General features: G+C 47.9%; 1 protein-coding gene and 1 pseudogene across 1 annotated transcript in view; one reads left to right on the plus strand and one right to left on the minus strand.

The window, feature by feature from the left end:
• Positions 1-2,293: 2,293 nt before the first annotated feature.
• The window catches only part of CDCP1 (CUB domain containing protein 1), a 60,701-nt gene continuing 41,113 nt past the window's right edge, over positions 2,294-21,881 (plus strand). Inside the window, exon 1 of the mRNA XM_055557829.1 lies at positions 2,294-2,460. Within this exon, the coding sequence (XP_055413804.1) occupies positions 2,379-2,460 (82 nt within the window). The 5' untranslated portion in view covers positions 2,294-2,378. The remainder of the gene's footprint in view (positions 2,461-21,881) is intronic.
• Positions 7,545-7,959, minus strand: LOC129635139 (cytochrome c oxidase subunit 6B1-like; annotated as a pseudogene).

The raw sequence follows: 21,881 nt of genomic DNA on the forward strand, positions 1-21,881 counted from the left end.
CAACAGACTGCAGCTGCCTGGATTTCTTTCAGTTCAGAAATAACTTAAAAATTGATTCCTTCCATTCAGGCAAGTTTGTAAAGAGAAGACATTTCCAAAATTTGGCAAAGCTTTGCTTACATTCTTCCATAAACCAAGCCATTGCCTCAAGACATCTTGATTTCAACTACAGAGGTGGGTTGTCTTGCAAAGGGTGCTGAAATACCTCCTCATTTCCTTGACTGTTTCTCACTGTTGCCATTATCTGGAACTACTACAAATCCTTCACATCTGAGACTTAGTGACTCTTGTGTCATTTATGGAAAGTTCATTTAGGACTTCCCTGGTGGTCCAGCGGTTAAAAATCTGCCTGTCAATGTAGGCAACATGTATTCAGCCCCTGATCTGGGAGGATCCCACATGCCTCAGAACAACTAAGTTGGTGTGCCACAACTACTCAGCCCACACGCTAGAGCCCGTGAGTTACAACTACTGAGCCCACGTGCTGCAACTGGAGAGTAGCCCCCTCTTGCCTCAAAGAAGAAATGTCCATGAGCAGCAATGAAGACCCAGCGCAGCCAGTTTCACTCTTCCAGAGAGTTCAGTTAAACTTCGGAGAAATGAGACAGTAAAAAGATAACTTGTTGCTTAGGCTTAAACTTATCACAAAATATTTCTAGTATTTTCAATTCAACTCATTGCCACTCCATTATTATTATCAATATCATCATCATCACCATCATCATATATAAAAAACAATGGAGTTAGGGATGCTAGGAAAAGATGCTGGGGTATATATGCCTGCTTACAATTAGGAAAACAGACAAAATCTGCTTTACTCTCCTGTCAGCTTAAACATATTTGAAGGATGTTTAGATTTTCTGATAATTTTTTTCTCTTGATGAGTCTGCCTTCAATTTCTTGGGGAGAACCAAGAGCCTCCCTACTTTTCTCATCCTCTTCCTTCCCTCTAGGCCTCAGCTTCCTCATTTGTCTTCCAAGTAACTGGAAGGTAAACTGATGTTCCCTCAGCTCACAGTCCATAGGTGGAGGAGGGGCGGGGCAGTCATGTCCACAGCCCGGACAGCCCTGCATCCCTCATGAACTGTGGGCTCCCTGTAGACAGAGGCTGCTTTATTCTCATCACTGAAGACACACAGAAGGAAGGGGATGACTCTCCTAAGAGATGGTTTCTCACCCCTGTTCCTGATAAGAGTAGAATCAGCCTGGAGAAGCTGTTTCCCAAGAATAAAAAAAAAGTGGAAACTGGACACAGACCAATGCTCTTGCATGTACTCTGCTTCCAGGTTATTCTGGGTGACCCTGGCCAAGTTGCTAGCTGCCCACCGGCACAGACAGGCCCACGGGGGCCTTTGGAGTCATTCTGATAGAACCCTGGTCTGCTAGCTGAGAGTCCCTGAACCATCCACTGTCTCTCCTTGTGACACTGTGACCCTGGACTTGGTGTGTGGCCTGCAGAGGGGGAAGGAGAATCCACAGGACCTCAGAAACCAGAGAAAGGCAGCTGGGAGGAGGGAAAGAGGCCCAGGGTCATTTATTTACAGCCCAATGATTGTAGTAAATGCCTCAGGCCAGTGCCATACATACTATTCAGAATTCAAGGAAGGGGCCCCGTGGCAGGTTTCTCCTCAGGGCCCTCTCCAGCCTCCTGTATTCACTCATTTCATTCACTCTTCAGAAATGAAACAAAGCAACTGAGGTTGTGCAAACCCGTTCCAGGGGTATCAAATTCTGCCTCCGCAAGTTACTAACTGGCCCGGGGACCTTTGGAAGGTTGTGTAACTGGGTGTCTGTTTCATCTGTTCTGCGGAAGGGTTACTGTGAGCATTAGAAACACTGTCCGTGAAGTGCCTGGGGTTGGCTGCGGGCTCATCATTCTGAAAAGAGTACCAGTAGCATCGGCCTTAAAAGTCCAAAGCCTGCAGCCCAAATCTGGAAGCAGAGGCGGAAGCCACGGCTTGGGTGTTCCACAGACTTGATTTCCCGGAAAAAGGGCTGCACAGTGGCCTCAGTTCAGTGTCTCCCAGACAGTGAAAGGAGGGCAAGTGTCTTCCCCAAGGGCGACTTTGGCCCCTATAGAGAAAGTCGGGAGAGGGACGGCGGCTAGACCCCGGGAAGGTGGCTACCGGGCCCAGTGCTCCAGGCGAGAGGCGGGAGTGGAGGCAGGAAGGGGAGGAGGACAGGGAGGAGGGGACTGAGCCGGCCAGCTCGTGCTCCCGCGGCGCTGGGCGGAGCCAGGGCGGGCCAGCCCCGCGCGCAGGTGAGCGAGCCGGGGTGGAGCGCAGCGCCTCGGATGCCAGCCTCGTGGGCCCGCGGCCGCCACTCTGCACCACGGGCCACAGTCGTTTTCCCCGCCGAGGCCCAGGCGCCTCGGAGCCATGGCCAGCCTCAACTGCGGGGTCACGGTCGCACTGCTGGGGATCTTACTGCTGGTCGCCGCGCGCCTGCCCCGCGGAGTGGGTGAGTGCGGCGCCGAAGGGGCGCTGAGCGCTGAGGGTCGCGACCGCCCGCCAGCCGGCGCCTGGCGGAGAGGGGCGCGGGTTGCCGAGGGTGCAGGGTGGGGCGGGGGCGGCGCGGTCCCGGGGGCTCCCCGGGACTGCCCGGCGCCGGAGCGGGGCGGGCGCGGTGGCCGTGCCCTCCTGGATTCCGCGCCACCTCGCCCAGGACGCAGGCCTTGCTTGGCACGCGGGGGGCCCCGCGATCGGGCGCCCGATTCGGGCGCCGAGGGAGAAGGAGGGAAGGGCGCGCGGAAGCCGGGCCCGGGGACCTCGCTGAGGCGGCGCGCCGCGCGCTCGGGCGCTCTACCTGGGTTGTTGGTGGCGCCGGGCGGGCCGTGAGGAGGGAAACTTCCCTCTCGGGTGCACCCTCCTACCTCAGCGCCCGGCCAGAGACGCGGGCGAGGAAACGAAACGGTGGTTTAAGCGTCCCCATATCCTAGCTTTCGCCTCACGTTTCTCCCCTGTCCGCCTGGAATTTTCTGGCTGTCCCGAAGTTCGGGAACACTAATTCCACAAGGAAAGCGCTTCTGCGCCGCGGAGGCTGGGCAGCCCGGGCCCTCGCACCTGCGGGCGGTGGACCCTGACGGCGGAAGGGGGTCGGCGGAGGGGAGGGTCCAGAGCTGGGGGGGAATCCGGAGTTCCGGTGGGGGCGGGGCGGGGGCGCGCAGGGACGCCCGCGTCCCGGCTGCCCGCGGGGAGGTACCCTGCGGGCCCTGGAAGTATTTAAACCATGAATAACCTGGTCTCCTCACGTAAGGACTTGATTTGAAGCCTTCCCTGAGACTACTACAGGTTTTGTGTGGTGGTTTGTTTTTTTTCCCCCTTTGGAAAGAACTACCCAGGAAGCGATCTTTAATTATTACCCTTTGCTGCATCTAAGGGGACTTATGCGTTTGGCGGGCAGACAAATTAGAGGAAATTAAACAGAATGGAACTAAGCGGATGAGTTGAACTTGGGCGTTCCGGCAACTGCCATCATGACAAATCCGAGACGGGAAAGCTTCCTGGTTCTTTTCCTCAGCGGCGTCAGGCGACATATTACTGCACAGTAGACGGGATATTGAACATACTGTGCGCGTATTTACTGTATTTATTGTAAGTTAGGACTGAGTTTTCAAGATTTCCGTTGAAAAAAAGTCTGCTTAAGAATAAAGAGTAACTTAGCAAATGAATAGGTGTAAATGTGTGTATGAGAAAAAAAGGGTGCCCACCAGACTTGGGAGCCGTCTTGAAACTCGGGGAACTGTCTGAGATGTTTCTGGTTGTGTGTGATAACAGTTGAGAACTCCAGTAAGAATATGATGTAAATCAAGGCATCAGTACATTACTGATCACAAGGACAGACTGTCCTGAACGGGCTTCTGTTAACGTGTCTGATTCCTACTTGTGGCCTGGGGAGGCTGCCATTTTGGTCTCCAGTGGAGCCTGTTCTTTCCAGGAAGTTATTAACTGTTGGAGCAGTGTCTCACCGTTCATTGTCTAAATACAAGGAAGCCCAGGAACTTGCCCCTTTCACTTTCTTAAATCCCTCCTGTGTTCTTAGGAACTAGACCTGTGAGGCCACATCACTGGGCTGAACTAATGGTGTGTCTTTTTGGTTGAAGCAGGCAGAGTACATTTGCTTTGCCCAGAAGTTTCTAGAGTCTGTCCTGAAAAGACGGAGAAAATCAGAGAGCCTGGCATAGTGGATTTATTTTATAAATCCCTGAACTCTCTTAATACTCTTCTGAATGAAAATGAAGTTGGTGTCACTGCACAGATGGAACTGTAAAGGAAATTTGACATCGCCGTGGGGTGTGTTTGAGTTCGGTATTCTTACAAGTTCCCCCACTTCTAAGAATGAAGGACTGATTAAGTTAAAATAATCCTGTTAAAACCTCAACTTAGTGGCTTTCCAAGAACCACTCAGGTACCAGAGTCTGGGTCGGTGACCCCATTCTCGCTACCATTGATTCTTGCCAAAAGTATGAGTAGACATCAGATGATGTGTTCTCTTACCCTGGGTGAGTGTGTGAGTTCCTCGTTCTTCAGATTCAAATCAGGAGCTGGTGCCTGTTGTCTGGAATGTGTAACTGGCAGAACTGCTGGGTCCTCCCCCCAACCTCCCCAACATCCACACAGATTTGTGTGAGACAGTCAGAGACCGCTGCTCTGCTGGTTGTACGATGCGCCCCGGTGCTCACCCCAGCCTCAAGCTTCACCTCAGATGCCAGCATTTTGTCTGTGATAACTGGACTGTGCTCCTCCTCAACATTCTTCTAGGGGTTCTCCAAAGCTATCAAGGTGGGGAAAGGAAGTTGAAATTATTTACATGTTTTAAGTACTATATATATTGTTGGTATTGTTTAGTCGATAAGTTGTGTCCAACTCTTGGCAACTCCATGGACTGTAATAGCCCACCAGGCTCCTCTGTCCATGGGATTTTCCAAGTAAAAATACTGGAGTGGGTTGCCATTTGCTTCTTTAGGGGATCTTCCCACCCCAGGGGTTGAACCATGTCTCCTGCTTGGCAGGCAGATTCTTATACCCCATGCCTCAGCTTTGATTTTGCTCAGTGGGGCTGGCTTTGGTTTGGATGGAGGAGAAGGGGAGTTTGCTGGTCAGAAGGACCCATGATTGAGGTCAAGATGGGTGGAATGCTAGAGGATGATACAGTGCTAAGGCTCTCCACCTGGGTGATTAAGAAAAGTTCACACCCTTTCATTATCATTCTAAATTGTAAAAATTATTCCACAATCAAATTATTTCAAACCTCTTCCTACCACCTTGTAATTAACCCATTACTTTCTCCGGGGCATCTGGCAGTATTCCAAAGAAACAGGCAAGGAGAGCCAAGTTCCCTCCCTCACCTCTTTGTAACCTTGGGTTTGCATTCAGTACATCAGTGTTGTTTTTCTTTTTTAAATTACTAAGTGCTGCTTGTAGTAGCTAACACACATTGCGCTTCTTCTCTGTGCTGCTCATTCTTCTGAGTATTTTATGTGTAAGCATCTCCCACTTAACATCAGTAATTCATCCCTAAAAACCAGACATTCTACGTGACAACACTCACTGATGCCCTATGTCTCATTATTTCTTGTGGGACAAACTGTAACATCCCATTGCACAAAACCCAACCCCCCGACAGTTTCTGAAAGCATAATGAAACACCGGGAGATACCAATATGTAATTAACAGCCAATTCTATTCAATGGAAAATGTGTAAGACATCCTTTCCCAATTGCAAGACGTTTATGTGGCTCTTTGTAGACAGTTACTTTGTGTGTAATAACTTCTTGCACCCCCATTTGTTGGCACTCAGAGAATTTCCACTAGATCCTGACATTCTGCCTCTGTGTACAACATATATTTTGTTTAAAGTGTTGTGTTATGTTTCGAGATGTAAATATACATGTTTCCTAAATAGACATTGGCCAAAAATAACTATGATGGATGACACAGTGTTTGCGTAATAAAAGCTCAGCTGTTTCCTCTTGAGAAAATATAAATCAAGAGTCATTTAGCTCTTCTTCTTCAAGCATGTACTCCTAGAACCCTGGGAATAGAGGAGCACAGAGAGGTGAAGTAACTTGCCCAGGGTTACCCAGCAGGGATGTAGTGATGCTGAGATGCTACATCACCAGTGCACCATGCCCCCTGTGTGCAGTGGGACTCAAGACAGCATTTGCCGGTCATCTTAGAGACTGCACGCCAGACATTTTTTAAAAATGTGCATATTTCTTTATTTGGCTGTGCTTGGTCTTAGTTACAACATGTAGGATCTAGTTCCCTAACCAGGGTTTGATCTGGGGTCTCCTGCATATGGAGCATGGAGTCTTAGCCAATGGATCACCAGGGAAGCCCCTCTTTCATTTTTTAAAAAATCAGCACTTACTGAGTGCTGTGTTCATATCTGTTCTAGAAATGTGTATGTGGTATTTTTTTATTGAGATCACATTTGTTTATAGCATATAAATTTCATGTATACAGCATTGTATTTCAACTTATGTATATCCTATAGCATGTAAAAGTCACTCAGTCATGTCCGACTCTTTGCGACCCCATGGACTATACAGTCCATGGAATTCTCCAGGCCAGAATACTGGAGTGGGTAGCCTTTCCCTTCTGCAGGGGATCTTCCCAACCCAGGGATTGAACCCAGGTCTCACGTGTTGCAGACAGATTCTTTACCAGCTGAGCCACCAGGGAAGTCCACGCTACAGCATGCTCACCACTAAAAGTTTATTTTCTATCCCTCCTTGTAAAATCGACCCCCTTTTCCACATTTGTGTCCCCACCCCGCATCCCTTCCTCTCTGCTAACCACTACTTTGTTCTTTGAATGTATGTTTTTGTTTGATTTGTTCATTTATTTTGTTTTTTTGTTTGTTTTTTATATTCCATATATGCATGAAATCATAGAGTATTTGTCTTCCTCCATCTGACTTATTTCATTTAGCATAATATCATCAAGATCTATCCATGTTATCACAAATGGCAAAATGTTTCATCTTTTTTATGGCTGAGTAGTATTCCCGTGTGTGTGTGTGTCTGTCTGTCTCACATCTTCTTTATCCATTCATCCATGGATGGGTCCTTGGGTTGTTTCTGTATCTTAGCTATTGTTAATAATGCTGCTGTAAACATTTGGTACATGTGTCAAATTAGTGTGTTTGTATTCTGTGGATAAATACCCAGAAGTGGAATAGCTGGATTGTATGGTAATGTGTATTATTGTTAATATTTAAAAGCTGTGCTTAGAAAAATAATTGTCTGTTCATGGTAACATAATTTCAAATAGCACAAAATGGTCTGGTGGGAGGAAAGAAGTATGTCCCCTTCTACGTCTGACCCCAGGCCTCCTCCCAGAGGCAGTTGTGATTTCTTATGCATTGTTCCTGAGCATGTACAAGTTAACACATGTATATACTGCCCTTCTTTGCACAAAGAGGAGCATAAATACAGTATATAGTGGAGGATGTATCCCATATGTTTCCTGATTTTTTTTTCACTGAGCAGTCCATTTTGGTGCTCACTATATACCAAAACATACAGAGCTATCATATGCTTTTTTTTTTTTTTTTTTTCACATTTCCAACGAGCATTTATTATTAGTTATACCATGATTCAGGATCCCAGGGTGGGGATCACCATGTACCCAGGTCCCCCTTCACCACCCTGGGGTGAAGGACAGAGGACAGAGGAGGTGGGATGGAGCCAGTTCAGATCTTCCCAGGAAACGTGCCTTCTGCCTGGCGATCGTCCCAAGTTGACACCCAGGATGTGGGGCAGAGGGACTTGTACACATGCCGGTACCATTCGCACACGGAGACGTCACCCCCTTTAGCGGTCATTGCCTTCTCACAGCGGTGGAAGTCCAGGTAGTTCTGCCAGCAGTTCCTGGTCTGGTTCTGGTTGGGGAAGCGGCTGCCAAAAGGAGCAGACCGTTAGTTCTTGATTTTGGTCTTGATGTCTTCTGCCATAGTGCTGACTCCTAAAGATGCCCCTGAAGTCGCTGGAAGCTCAATGTGACTCTCAGCGAAGACTATCATATGCTTTTTGAGAGCTGTACAGAGGTCCTCATCATGCAAATACCATATTATATTTAATCAGCAGCTTATAATGGATTGTTCCCAATTTTTTGTCGCTATACACTGAGAGTCAGTGACCATCTTTGCAGTTGATTTGGTTGGATATATGGACAAGTTTATCTGTAGTTGAAATTCCTGGATGAGGAGCTACTGGGGTTTGTACAGAAAGTGAAAGTCGCTCAGTAATGTCCAACTCTTTGCAACCCCATGGACTATATAGTCCATGGAATTCTCCAGGCTGGAATACTGGAGTTGGTAGCCGTTCCCTTCTCCAGGGGATCTTCCCAACACAGGGATCAAACCCAGGTCTCCCACATTGCAGGCAGATTCTTTATCAGCTGAGCCACCAGGGAAGCCCAAGAATACTGGAGTGGGTAGCCTATCCCTTCTCCAGGGAATCTTCCCTACCTGGGAATCGAACCGGGGTCTCCTGCATTGCAGGCGGATTCTTTACCAGCGTATCTAGAAAATGTCAGAGCAAATGGAAGAAAGTAAGTAACAGTGGAGTAAGTTAATAAGTGGTGGTGCCATCTGTGAATCTGGGCAGTTTAATTTCAGAATACAAGCTCTTAACCGCCCCCAGGCTGCAATTTATTCCTTTCTTTATTCTTTCCAGTTGAAACTAATTATAAACTTTAGACAAGGCAAATATTTTGAATCTCCTTTCAAATATTCACTTCTGGTTATGTGATCAGAATGCCATGAGCGCTGTGTATCAAGAAGGCTGAAGATGTGCCTGGGCTCTGACAGCTTCCAGGTGAAGTGTTTGCACTGAGGGCTGATGGATCCTTAGTGACTTTTTACCTGTAAGTCTAATAGTTAAGGTGTGACGCACTTCCAGCTGCTGTAACACAAACCCAAATGTGTCTAATGGCTCAAACACAATAGATGTTTATTTCCTGCTCATAGGAGGCTGTAAACACCAGTGTGCTCTCTACACCTGCATCTCCATGTCTTCTCTGGAAACAGGTTCATCAGTACTATTTTTCTAGATTCCATGTATAGGCATTAATATATGGTATTTGTTTTTCTCTTTCTGACTTACTTCACTCTGTGACATATATACATTATCATGTGTAAAATAGATAGCTGGTGGGAAGCTGCTTTATAACATAGGGAGCCCAGCCTAGGACTCTGTGATGACCTACAGGGTGGGATAGGCAGGGCACGGAGGCCCAAGAGGGAGGAGATATAGGTATAATTATGACTGATTCGTTGATGTATGGCAAAGACCACCACAGCATTATAAAGCAGTTATCCTCCAATAAAAAAATTACATAAATAAAAAGGCCCTAAATGGGATCTCCTCCAAGCAGTGATATGGGGACACAGGCTTCTTCCACTTTAACTCTAGCATCTTCAACAAGTGTGGCCTCTGTCCATCTATATCAAACCTATGGTCATGACGAGGACTTTGGACTGTCCTACATGTTCTTCCCTGTGACCTACCTGGCTTCACAGTATCCCAGCCTGGTTTGTTTCATTTGTAATTTTCTAAACAGCAATACTGAATTTGTGATAGAATGCAGTAGAAAATCAGAATTTGTTTTACTGACTTGCACTTCACACAAACATTTGTAAAACTTAAAGTTGTTTCTTCAGATACTGTACTTAAAAAATATCTGCACTTTTCACTTCTCTCCTGAGTACAGCCCAAGCCAAGGGCACCACTGAAAGCCTTGTTGGTCTGACTTTGCCAGGGAGGGGCTGTCCTCTTGAACGGGCCGTCCGTTCTGCCAGAGGGAAATACAGTATTCTTTGTGGGTTTCCTCAGTGGCTCAGTGATAAAGAATTCACCTGCAGTTTAGGAGATGCAGGTTCAGTCCCTGGTCGGAAAGATCCCCTGGAGAAGGAAATGACGACCCACTCCAGTATTCTTGCCTGAAAAATCCCATGGACAGGGGAGCCTGGGGAGCTACAGTCCAAAGGGTCGCAAAAAGTCAGACCTGACTGAGCGACGGAGTACAATATTCTCTGAGGCCATTAACCACCTCCCCTGAGAGTCTGAACATCTTTAAATAATATTTAATATTTGGAAAATATTTTGGAAATATTTTGAAAAAATACAACTGTTCCATGAGCACAAATGGGAAGCTTTCTTTGTTTTTAACGAAGTGTAAATATTCCCTACCCTCAATGACAGAAAATCAAAGCCTTCTGGGGGAAATGTGCCATTTCTGCAACAATGAATGGATGTGAACCTGCTGCCTTTGGCTGGGACAATGAAAGACAATCTCCAGGATTAAGTTAATCAACTTTCCAAGTCCAAAAATCACATGGAGTTCAAGTCAAGCTGTTGTTTTTGTTTTGAGGTCTGCCCACTTGGCCACGTTCAGTGTCACACAATGCTTGGAGCCACGAGGGCGACTTCTCAATACTTGACAATGTGTGGTCCAGCCGGAGCTGGGCTAGGATGGTGTATGTCCAGGCATGTTCCAGGTTCCTTCCAGCAGATGCTTTGTCTTCAATCACTGAGCTGATCACGGGGACAGCAAGTCATTTCCAACAAGGATGTATAGCAAAAACATTTTTTAACCTGAAGACAACTCACAAGCATTTGTGAGAAGTCTCAGGACATCGGGCTTCCCTGACGGCTCAGACGGTAAAGGATCCGCCTGCAATGAGGGAGACCTGGGTTCAATCCCTGGGTTGGGAAGGTTGCCTAGAGAAAGGCATGGCAACCCCCTCCAGTATTCTTGCCTGGAGAATCCCATGGACAGAGGAGCCTGGTGGGCTACAGTCCGTGGGGTTGCAAAGAAACATCATGGAGGATGCAGAGGTGATGAGATGAAGCCCCTGCATGTGATGGGCTCAGGGCATCTCCTGGACGCAGACACACGCTTGACTCTGGTGCAGGGTGGCACTCCGGCCACGGCAGGGAAGCAAAGAGCCAGCAGCACAGAGGGTGAAGTTACCATATATTGCTGCCCCTGCTGGAAGTCCGCCCTATGCTGGAAGTCCGGGGCAGCAGGAGACACTGTCTCAGGAGGAGTCAGTCTGGGGCGATGGGTCATCTTCACCACCAGCTGCCCGGCTGACAAGTCTCACTGGAGAGCAGGGCCTCGGAGCATCTTCCAGGCATGGACCCAGTGAAAACATCTGTAAATCACTCAGCACAGTGTCCTCCCTCGAATGGATTCCTCGCTTAAGAATTGATACTACTTTGATTATCTAAATTGAGCCCAAAAAGAACACTGAGATTTTTTTAGCAGCAGACCATCTGGACCAAACTGCCAGGCCATGTTGCTCTGGGGAGACGTTTTGGTTGTTTCAGCCTTACTACACAGTGTGCTTCGGGCAGTATCGCAGTAGTCAGCTTTGGGCCCTTAGGAGAACATCTGGGGAAGCTCCTGGATTAAAATCTGCAAGAAATCAGTGACACAGGATCATGTTTTGCTTTTGTGTGTGTGTGTGTTTTCATCATGTGTAAAAAAAAATTTTTTTTTTTGCTTGTACTGCATCTTCATTGCTGCACGCGGGCTTTCTCTCGTTGCAATGAGTGGGGACTAATCTCCAGTTGGAGGTGCACGGGCTTCTCACTGCGGTGACTTCTCTTGTTAGCACAGGCTCTAGGTGTGCGGGCTTCAGCAGCTGCAGCACACAGGCTCAGTAGTCGTGGCTGTTGCCCCACAGCATGTGGGATCTTCCCAGACCAGGGATCATACCTGTGTCCCCTGCATTGGCAGGCGGATTCCTAGCCACTGTGCTGCCAGGGGGTCCTAGAACATGTTTTAAAAAATTGTTTTCAAGTGAGCAGCTGTGCGTGCACAGACACACACACACATGCATACACACAAGCACACATATTTTCTTTTAACCAAAGAACTGACCAGACCAGTTTTATATAATATAAACATCATACCCAGTTACACATGAGAAGTGAAGAGAATGCCCCAGTGGGCTTCTGAAGTTTTACAGCCATCCTTGTGAGCAGGTGTCAAAACTAAACCGAGTCTGAGCTGCAGTGTGCCAGGCCATGAAACCAGAGCCGGGTTTTCCGTGGAACCTGGCAGGGCTGCCACCTTTCACCGCTGCTGAGAGGTGGAAGATTGCCCAACTGCTCTGGAGTTGCTGACAGTCTTATCAGGCACTTCAGCCGTAGGCTGTCAGGAGCAAGTTCTCAACTTACCACGACAAGGAAGACGTTTTTCAAATAGTAAACAGTGCTCGGGTCATCTTGCAGAAGCCCATATCAGCCAAACCCTGGAAATAACGTCTTCCAGCCTCCCTGATCTCAGCCTCTGTGGGAATACAATTCAAATTCCAGCCAGGAACCTGACACACCCAAGAAGGTGTGTCCAGCTGGCACCTTGAAACTCCGAATAAACATCTTCTGCTCCTTCCTCTGGTCACTGGAGACTGGAAACAGCCCAAATATCCATCCTTAGAAGACTGGTTACATTAATGATGGTGCATTTAAACAGGGGAATGCTGCACAGCCATTTAAAAGAATGGCATGTACAGACATGGAGTGGACCCCCCCCACCCCAGACCAAGATACATTCTGGAGGGGAAAACACAAGACTCAGAACAATGAGGATGGTATGCGACCTTTTGGCAAAATGAAATAAAACAGGAATGCCTTATGTGCACGTATTTTATTTTGTGCTTCATGTATCATTTATCTAAAAGTAAAATACATTTTTCAGCTTTATTGAGATTTGATGTACATACCATAAGATTCACCTCTCAGCGGCACTCTTTGATGAGCCCTGTCAGGTGCGTGATACAACGTTTCAGTCCCCCTGTGAAGTTCCTCCAGACCCCTTTGCAGACAGTCCCTGCCCCTTGGCCCCTGGCAACCATTTGTTTGCCTTCTATCAACACAGTTTTGCCTTAAAAATAGTTTTAAATTTAAAAAGAATTTAGAGACTTCCCTGGTGGTCCAGTGGTTAAGAGCCCGCCTTGCAATGTGGGGGACCCAGGTTCAATCTCTGACAGGGATCTAAGATCCCACATGTCACAGGGCAACTAAGTCTACTTAGCCACAACTAGAGAGTCCACACGCCACAGCAAAAGTTCCCGCATGATGCAACAAAGATTCTGTGTGCTCTAACTAAGCAGCCAAACAAATAAGCAAAAATAACTAAAAAAGGATTTAAAGCCGGGTAATGAACATCTCACACGCTAGTAAAGTAATGCTCAAAATTCTCCAAGCCAGGCTTCAGCAATATGTGAACCGTGAACTTCCTGATGTTCACGGTGGTTTTAGAAAAGGCAGAGGAACCAGAGATCAAATTGCCAACATCCGCTGGATCATGGAAAAAGTAAGGGAGTTCCAGAAAAACACCTATTTCTGCTTTATTGACTATGCCAAAGCCTTTGACTGTGTGGATCACAATAAATTGTGGGAAATTCTGAAAGAGATGGGAATACCAGACCACCTGACCTGCCTCTTGAGAAATTTGTATGCAGGTCAGGAAGCCACAGTTAGAACTGGACATGGAACAACAGACTGATTCCAAATAGGAAAAGGAGTTCATCAAGGCTGTATATTGTCACCCTGTTTATTTAACTTTTATGCAGAGTACATCATGAGAAACACTGGACTGGAAGAAACACAAGCTGGAATCAAGATTGCTGGGAGAAATATCAATAACCTCAGATATGCAGATGACACCACCCTTATGGCAGAAAGTGAAGAGGAACTCAAAAGCCTCTTGATGAAAGTGAAAGAGGAGAGTGAAAAAGTTGGCTTAAAGCTCAACATTCAGAAAACGAAGATCATGGCATCCGGTCCCATCACTTCATGGGAAATAGATGGGGAAACAGTGGAAACAGTGTCAGACTTTATTTTTGGGGGCTCCAAAATCACTGCAGATGGTGACTGCAGCCATGAAATTAAAAGACGCTTACTCCTTGGAAGGAAAGTTATGACCAACCTAGATAGCATATTGAAAAGCAGAGACATTACTTTGCCAACAAAGGTCCGTCTAGTCAAGGCTATGGTTTTTCCTGTGGTCATGTATGGATGTGAGAGTTGGACTGTGAGGAAGGCTGAGCGCCGAAGAATTGATGCTTTTGAACTGTGGTGTTGGAGAAGACTCTTGAGAGTCCCTTGGACTGCAAGGAGATCCAACCAGTCCATTCTGAAGGAGATCAGCCCTGGGATTTCTTTGGAAGGAATGATGCTAAAGCTGAAACTCCAGTACTTTGGCCACCTCATGTGAAGAGTTGACTCATTGGAAAAGGCTCTGATGCTGGGAGGGATTGGGGGCAGGAGGAGAAGGGGACGACAGAGGATGAGATGGCTGGATGGCATCACTGACCCGATGGCCATGAGTCTGAGTGAACTCCGGGAGTTGGTGATGGACAGGGAGGCCTGGCGTGCTGCGATTCATGGGGTTGCAGAGAGTCAGACACGACTGAGCGACTGATCTGATCCGATCTGAATGAATATCTCAATGATTCTGTCTTCAAAAGTCTACAGATACTTCCTGCAAGAATTTGGTTGTATGGAAGGGATGAAGTAGAAGTATTAAATCACTAGGAATCAGGGAACTAATGACCAAAACTGATTTCTCCACCCAGAGCAACTGTTTTTGAAGAGCAATTTGCTGCTTTTCCCACCTCCTAACCACTTTTAAGTCCTAGCATTGAGCAGACCTAGAGAATTTGATTTTTGGCTAGAATGTCTTTAAAAGACCTGGCCTAGTCCTAGGTCATTTGGTAACAGATTCCATTCATTCCACAGATGTTGGAGGCCCATTGTACTGGACACTCAGAGGTATCCTTGTTGATACCATTGATCCATGATGGCTGAACCCCTAACACATCCATTCTTGTTGATTTGACACCTCCCATGTCAATACCTTTCATAACAGCCATCCTCGTGGACAAACACCTTCCATAATGATTGTCCTCATTGACATAGGACCTTCCATAATGCCACTCCTCATCAATGCAACACCTCCCGGGGGCTGTCCCGGCCCCTCTCGATGAGGCAAGCTTGTGTCCGTCTGGCCCCAAAGAGTTCCTGGAGTGTGTAGCCTTCCTCTGCTGACCTGCTTTACCTTGGGCTACCTGGTTTGCCACAGGAGTCAACTGTGTTGACCTGACCCATGTTCCTTTGAGGGAGCTTTGTTCAAAGACTTATTCTCCAAGTCAGGCTATGTGGGTTGATCTCCCCTCCCCCTCCCCTTGCCTTTAAGCCTGCTGGGAACAGTAGTAACGACAGTAACCGTGGTGATCATTTCATGATGTATATAAGTCAAATCATTATGCTGTACACTTTAAACTCACACGGTGCTGTTTGTCAATGATATCTCAATAAAACTCGAAGGAAAAAAAGTTTACTAAAAAAATCGCTGGAAACAGCAACAACAAAAGGTACTCACCCCCCAGTCCCTAAAACAAGAGGTTTAGACAAAAGGATGTTTTCCAAGTTGGCTGCAGCCCTGGCCCCTGGAACATGATACACCCACACTCCCCAGTCCTGTCCCACAACTGGTCAAGAGGTTGCATCTCTGCAATTAAGAAACAGATAGACCTGGTGTGTGTGGATTCTTATTTAACCATCTCCCTGCTAGCTTTTTATCAGAGCAACTAAAACAACTGGTCTCTGATGGCAAAGGTGGACCACTGGCAAAGGGCTCCAGGGAACACTGAAGAAATGGGAATTTCAGTAACTTCTGAATTTCTGGATGGCAGGGCAGGGAAAGGCCCCTCCTCCTGCTGGCGTCCCTGCGCGCACACACAGATGGGTTTGTGTTCTGTTTTTTTGGCCACACCACGCATCATGTGGAACCCCCCACCGGAGATTGAACCCACACCCCCTGCAGGGGAAGACTCTTAACCACTGGACCACTAGGGAAGTCCCCAGATGGGGTTTTTTGTTTGTTTGTTTTAACTCTGCTTCTTTGATTCTTCCCCATCTGTCCTTGTGATCTTCAATGACTTTTAAGGTCATCGTGACTAACACCTCAAGGTCTGGCAAAATGATTCTTTTTAACATTTCATAAGATGTTAATGTGATTTACACTGGCCCTGTGGCACTTTAGCATATCATCATGAATTATGTACAGCGGTCATAAACTCAGTGTATTTGTTTAATTCTGCAATTACCGAGTGCAAAGTCTCTTACTATGCAGCTTACTCTCCCTGTGTAAACTCTGAAATTATCCTTCCACTCAGTACAGTTCCATTCAGTCTGGAGTTAAATGTTAAAGCCCAGGTCTTAGGGTGGCAAGAAGCCTTAAAATGGCCACAGTCTCAGAGGGGTCTACACATAGATGTGTTCGTTTACTCCAGACTGTGGTCCAAACGCTTTCCTGGTGGCTCAGTGGTAAAGAATCCACGGTAAAGAACCCAGGAAACCTGGGCTTTGATCCCTGGGTCGAGAAGATCGCCTGGAGAAGGGCGTGGCAACCTGCTCCAGTATCCTTGCCTGGAGAATCCCATGGACAGAGCAGCCTAGTGGGCTGCTCTGAGTCGCAGAGTCGGGCAAGACGGAGCATGTACGATGTCCAAACAGAGCTTGCTGCCTAGTTATGTGTCTCGAAAGTGAAGAGGAACTAAAAAGCCTCTTGATGAAAGTGAAAGTGAAGAGTGAAAAAGTTGGCTTAAAGCTCAACATTCAGAAAATGAAGATCATGGCATCTGGTCCCATCACTTCATGGGAAATAGATGGGGAAACAGTGGAAACAGTGTCAGACTTTATTTTTTGGGGCTCCAAAATCACTGCAGATGGTGACTGCAGCTATGAAATTAAAAGATGCTTACTCCTTGAAAGAAAAGTTATGACCAACCTAAATAGCATACTGAAAAGCAGAGACATTACTTTGCCAACAAAGGTCCGTCTAGTCAAGGGTATGGTTTTTCCAGTGGTCATATATGGATGTGAGAGTTGGACTGTGAAGAAAGCTGAGCACTGAAGAATTGATGCTTTTGAACTGTGGTGTTGGAGAAGACTCTTGAGAGTCCCATGGACTGCAAGGAGATCCAACCAGTCCATTCTAAAGGAGATCAGCCCTGGGTGTTCTTTGGAAGGAATGATGCTTCCAGTACTTTGGCCACCTCATGGGAAGAGTTGACTCATTGGAAAACACTCTGATGCTGGGAGGGATTGGGGGCACGAGGAGAACGGGATGACAGAGGATGAGATGGCTGGATGGCATCACCGACTTGATGGACATGAGTTTGAGTGAACTCCGGGAGTTTGTGATGGACAGGGAGGCCTGGTGTGCTGCGATTCATGGGGTCGCAAAGAGTCGGATATGACTGAGCGACTGCACTGAACTGAACTGAAGATACATCTTCGATACGGTGTGTGTCTTTGATCATATAAGGGAAAGACACAACAGAAGGATTTAGATGGCTCCTGCAAAGTGAAAGTGGAGAGTGAAAAAGTTGGCTTAAAGCTCAACATTCAGAAAACTAAGATCATGGCATCTGGTCCTATCACTTCATGGGAAATAGATGGGGAAACAGTGGAAACAGTGTCAGACTTTATTTCTGGGGGCTCCAAAATCACTGCAGATGGTGACTGCAGCCATGAAATTAAAAGACGCTTACTCCTTGGAAGGAAAGTTATGACCAACCTAGATAGCATATTGAAAAGCAGAGACATTACTTTGCCAACAAAGGTCCGTCTAGTCAAGGCTATGGTTTTTCCTGTGGTCATGTATGGATGTGAGAGTTGGACTGTGAAGAAAGCTGAGCACCGAAGAATTGATGCTTTTGAACTGTGGTGTTGGAGAAGACTCTTGAGAGTCCCTTGGACTGCAAGGAGATCCAACCAGTCCATTCTAAAGGAGATCAGTCCTGGGATTTCTTTGGAAGGAATGATGCTAAAGCTGAAACTGCACTACTTTGGCCACCTCATGTGAAGAGTTGACTCATTGGAAAAGACTCTGATGCTGGGAGGGATTGGGGGCAGGAGGAGAAGGGGACGACAGAGGAGGAGATGGCTGGACGGCATCACCGACTCGATGGCCGTGAGTCTGAGTGAACTCCAGGAGTTGGTGATGGACAGGGAGGCCTGGCGTGCTGCGATTCATGGGGTCACAAAGAGTCGGACACGACTGAGCAACTGAACTGAACTGCAAACCCATCACCACTTAAAAACATAAATAACTCAAAGCACAAGCCCTGGAAACAGCCTATCACTAGTATCTACATTGGAGAATCATTTAGTTACTTTAGAAAATGAATGTGCATCACTGCATATAAACTTCTCTGCTAAGGAATTCAGGAATTAAGAGGAGGAAATGAATGCGTGGACACCACGGTCCTCTGTTTTGCTAACAATTTAACAAGTTGGATTGGCCGAGAATGCATAAGGTTCCTTTTAACATTGCTCTTTGAAGTTTATTTTATTGTCTCCATAATTATTCTAAGAGATATAAAAATAGTAAACTGGTTTTTAATGGGAACTGTGGGTCTCTTTCACTGAGCAGGTGAGGACATGATGTCCTTTGAACTCTGAAGTCTGTGGATATGACTCCACAGACTGGGCCCAGCCTTGTGCATCTCTGTATGCCAGCACCTGGCCTGGACCGAGCTCGCCATTCCCTGGAGGCACGTGGCCACAGTCAGCCTTCTTACAGTGGTAGCACCGCCCTTCCGGTCCCAGATGCTTTGGGATCCCTGGGCCCCGGTGTAGACGTGGCTAAGTCTAAGAACTACACCACCCACAACCAGTCCTGAAAATGGCACAGAAACGGCATCAAGCAGCCCTGATCACATTGATGTGAATCTCTTAAGGGGGTGGACCCCAGCTTCCTGAGGAACATGCACTTGGCCAAGAAGCACAGGAAGAAGGGCCTGAAGAAGATGCTGGCCCACAGTGCCAAGGCCATGAGTGCATGTGCTGAGGCTGTGGAGGCTCTCACGAAGTCCAAGGAGGTCCTGTCCAAGATCCCAAAGGGTGGCTGCTGCACGTAGTCAGCTTACCTGCATTGCTCACCCCTAGCCCAGGAAACATGCTTGTGCCCACATTGCCAAGAGCCTCAGGCTCTGCCGGCCAAAGTCCCAGGCCAAGGCTCACACCAATGCCCAGTCACCCGCAGCTGTGGCTGCGGCTCGTACTCTGGTTCCCAAAGGTGCCCAGGCACCCACAAAGGCTCCAGAGTAGAGGCCTGGAAAAGGAAATGGCAACCCGCTCCAGTAGCTTGCCCAGAGAATCCCATGGACAGAGGAGCCTGGTGGGCCACAGCCCACGGGTTCCCAAAGAGTCGGGCACGACTGCAGCAACATAGCACGGCACAGAGGCCTTTATCTGCCAGTGTGAGGACAGGCAGGCGGGTGTGATCCCCCTGCTGCTGCTGTCTGCATGGGGCTGGTGTCCTCCTCTGCTGTTTGTACAAATGAACCTGAGGCAGGATCTGTCAAAGAACAAAACAGCTGCAGCACCAGTTATCTTTGGGCCTTCCGAGTCTCTTGTGCGTGCCCTGGCCCTCCTCCTGCGGCTCCTTCATTGCCCTGACCCCTGCCCCCGTCCCACCCAGGGCAGGTCTGGGTCCCAGTTCTACCCTGGTGTGAGGTTGTACTTGGTCACCCCCAGGCCCTTTGTTTCTAACCGTGGTCGATGTCCAGTCCTTCCTGGCGTATTGACTGATGATTGCAGTGTTTAGTGTATGGGCTTAAAGTGTGGCCCTGTTCTTTAAGGAGTCTGGGAAGCTCCTGTGCTGGCATTGAAACCAACTGTGTCGTTTCCAGGAGCTCCAGAGAGCTCTGGTTCCATAGTCCTTTATGTCTCATCGCAGAGAAGAATTCGGAGAGAGCAAAGTGATACATGAGTGAAAGTGTTAGGCGCTCAGTTGTGTCTGATTCTTTGCGGCTCTACGGACTGTAACCCTTCTCCAGGAGATCTTCCCAACCCAAGGATCGAACCCCAGTCTCTTGCATTGTAGGCAGAGTCTTAAGCATCTGAGCCACCAGAGAACCACAAAAAGTGGTAAATAAGAAGTGATTTGTTAGAACAGAATGTGAGGTTTACAAGGGGATGGGTGAGAAATGCCATGCCCTGAGAACTTACTGGGCTACGGTTTTTTATAATCAAAGGATAAGTGGGGAGGAGGAGAACTTCTTTATCTTTCTTGAGTAGACATTATGCTTCCATCATCAGCTCCTCCTCCAAGTTGAGCAGGGGAGTTTTCTTGTCCCTACATGGTCAAGCTTGGTCCACAAATTGTTTTTGTGTGTGTGTGTGCAGAGAGCGTGTCCTAACTTACTGCGCTCACTGGGCAGGATGTGGGGCTCCCTGGCGCCATTGTTTCATTGTCTGGGGGCACGTCTTATGCTTCTGCTGAATGGTTCTGCTGCCAAGCAAGCCTGCTTGGTTTTGTGGTTAAGCAAACCAGCTCTCTTGAGTCATCATTAACTCACAGGGGTCTCCATATTTTTCCTACTTATAATCCCCTAGTGGGAGTAACTATTTAATAACCAGTTTTGTCCCTTCACTCTGTCTCTGTCAGAATGGCTGGCAAATTCTTCAGTTGCTTTTGGGGGCTGAAACGAGGCCCTGTCCTGTGGCCTCCCGTCCCTCCAGACTTCCAACGATAGCCCGAAGCATTCCCCAGCCCCGGCCCGACCACCACGTGTGTGGTTAGCCGCTCATTTGTGTCTGACTCTGCAACCCCCATGGACTGTAGCCCGTCAGGCTCCTTTGTCCATGCGATTTTCCAGGCAAGAATACTGGCGTGTGTTGCCATTGCCTACTCCAGGGGATCTTCCCAACCCAGGGACCGAACCCGTATCTCCTGCGTTACAGGCAGATTCTTTACTGCTGAGCCACCTGGGAGGACCCACTCAGCTTCTCTGTGGGGATGCTGTGTGTGTGGGCACTTCTTTTTTACTCCCAAGAAAGAGAATGAGGAAAGATTTGCCCTCTACTGTAAGAGGCTGGTTTTCCCACACCAACCCAGGGAATAAGGTGGGTGGAGTGGCGAGGGGTCAGGGTTGGGGTGGGGGGGGTGCCTTCTCAATCAGGCCCTGCCTGGTTTCTGAGCCAGTGCATGAGGGAGCAGCTTTACAGCTCTGATGCCTGGAAGGACAGGTGGGAGTCTCCTACCAGGAGAAGGTATTTCCTCCCCAGCTAACCAGAGGTCTGGGTTGAGATTTGAAGGCCGAGTAAAGAGGAAGGAGATTCGGTAGCGGGGGTCTGGGGAACTCTCCTTAAACATAGGTGTGATTTCGCCCATGAGTCCCACTGACAGTGGCCTTCAGAAGTGAGCCTCTCCAGCCCGGGTTTCTGCAGATGCTTTTCTTCCAAGACCTGGCACTAGCCCTGTGCACCCAGTGCTTCGTTCCAGAATGATGGCTGCTTTTTGTCTGCCACCAACTCAGCCACTTGCCTCCCATGCCCATGGCCCGTGGGCAAGCCTCACAAAGCCACCCACGTCTCAACACGCCAGGTTCCCTTTTCTCAGGTCCTTGTCCAGAGTCACTGCCAAAAAAAAAAAAAAAATCACACAGAAGAACCACACCCCAAACATTTTGAATTCCGGGGAACTGTCAACCTTCAGTTTAAATCCAGAACCACATTTGCAAATGATTTTGAAACAAAGTGCCTGTTTAACTATTTTAAACAAATTCTTGTCCCTTTTGATAGCCTGAAGAGTCTCTAGCAAGCCAGCCGCTGAAAAAACGTTTCATTCCGTTTCGCTTGGAGAGAGTAGACTGTGGCCATCACCAGGCCCCTGGCTGGCCGTGTGTGGAATTCTCTGGGCAGGGCTGGGTCTGCCATGAGCCAGTGTTCATGTGCTGGGCTCCAGTGTCAGGCTGCTCAGGCTGCAACCTGGCCCTGCCTCTTACTAATCACACGTGCCTGGGCAAGTTCTTGACCTCTCTGAGCCTCGGCTTTGTCATCTTTA

Source organism: Bubalus kerabau, chromosome 20, assembly GCF_029407905.1.
Source record: "Bubalus kerabau isolate K-KA32 ecotype Philippines breed swamp buffalo chromosome 20, PCC_UOA_SB_1v2, whole genome shotgun sequence".
NCBI lineage: Eukaryota > Metazoa > Chordata > Mammalia > Artiodactyla > Bovidae > Bubalus > Bubalus kerabau.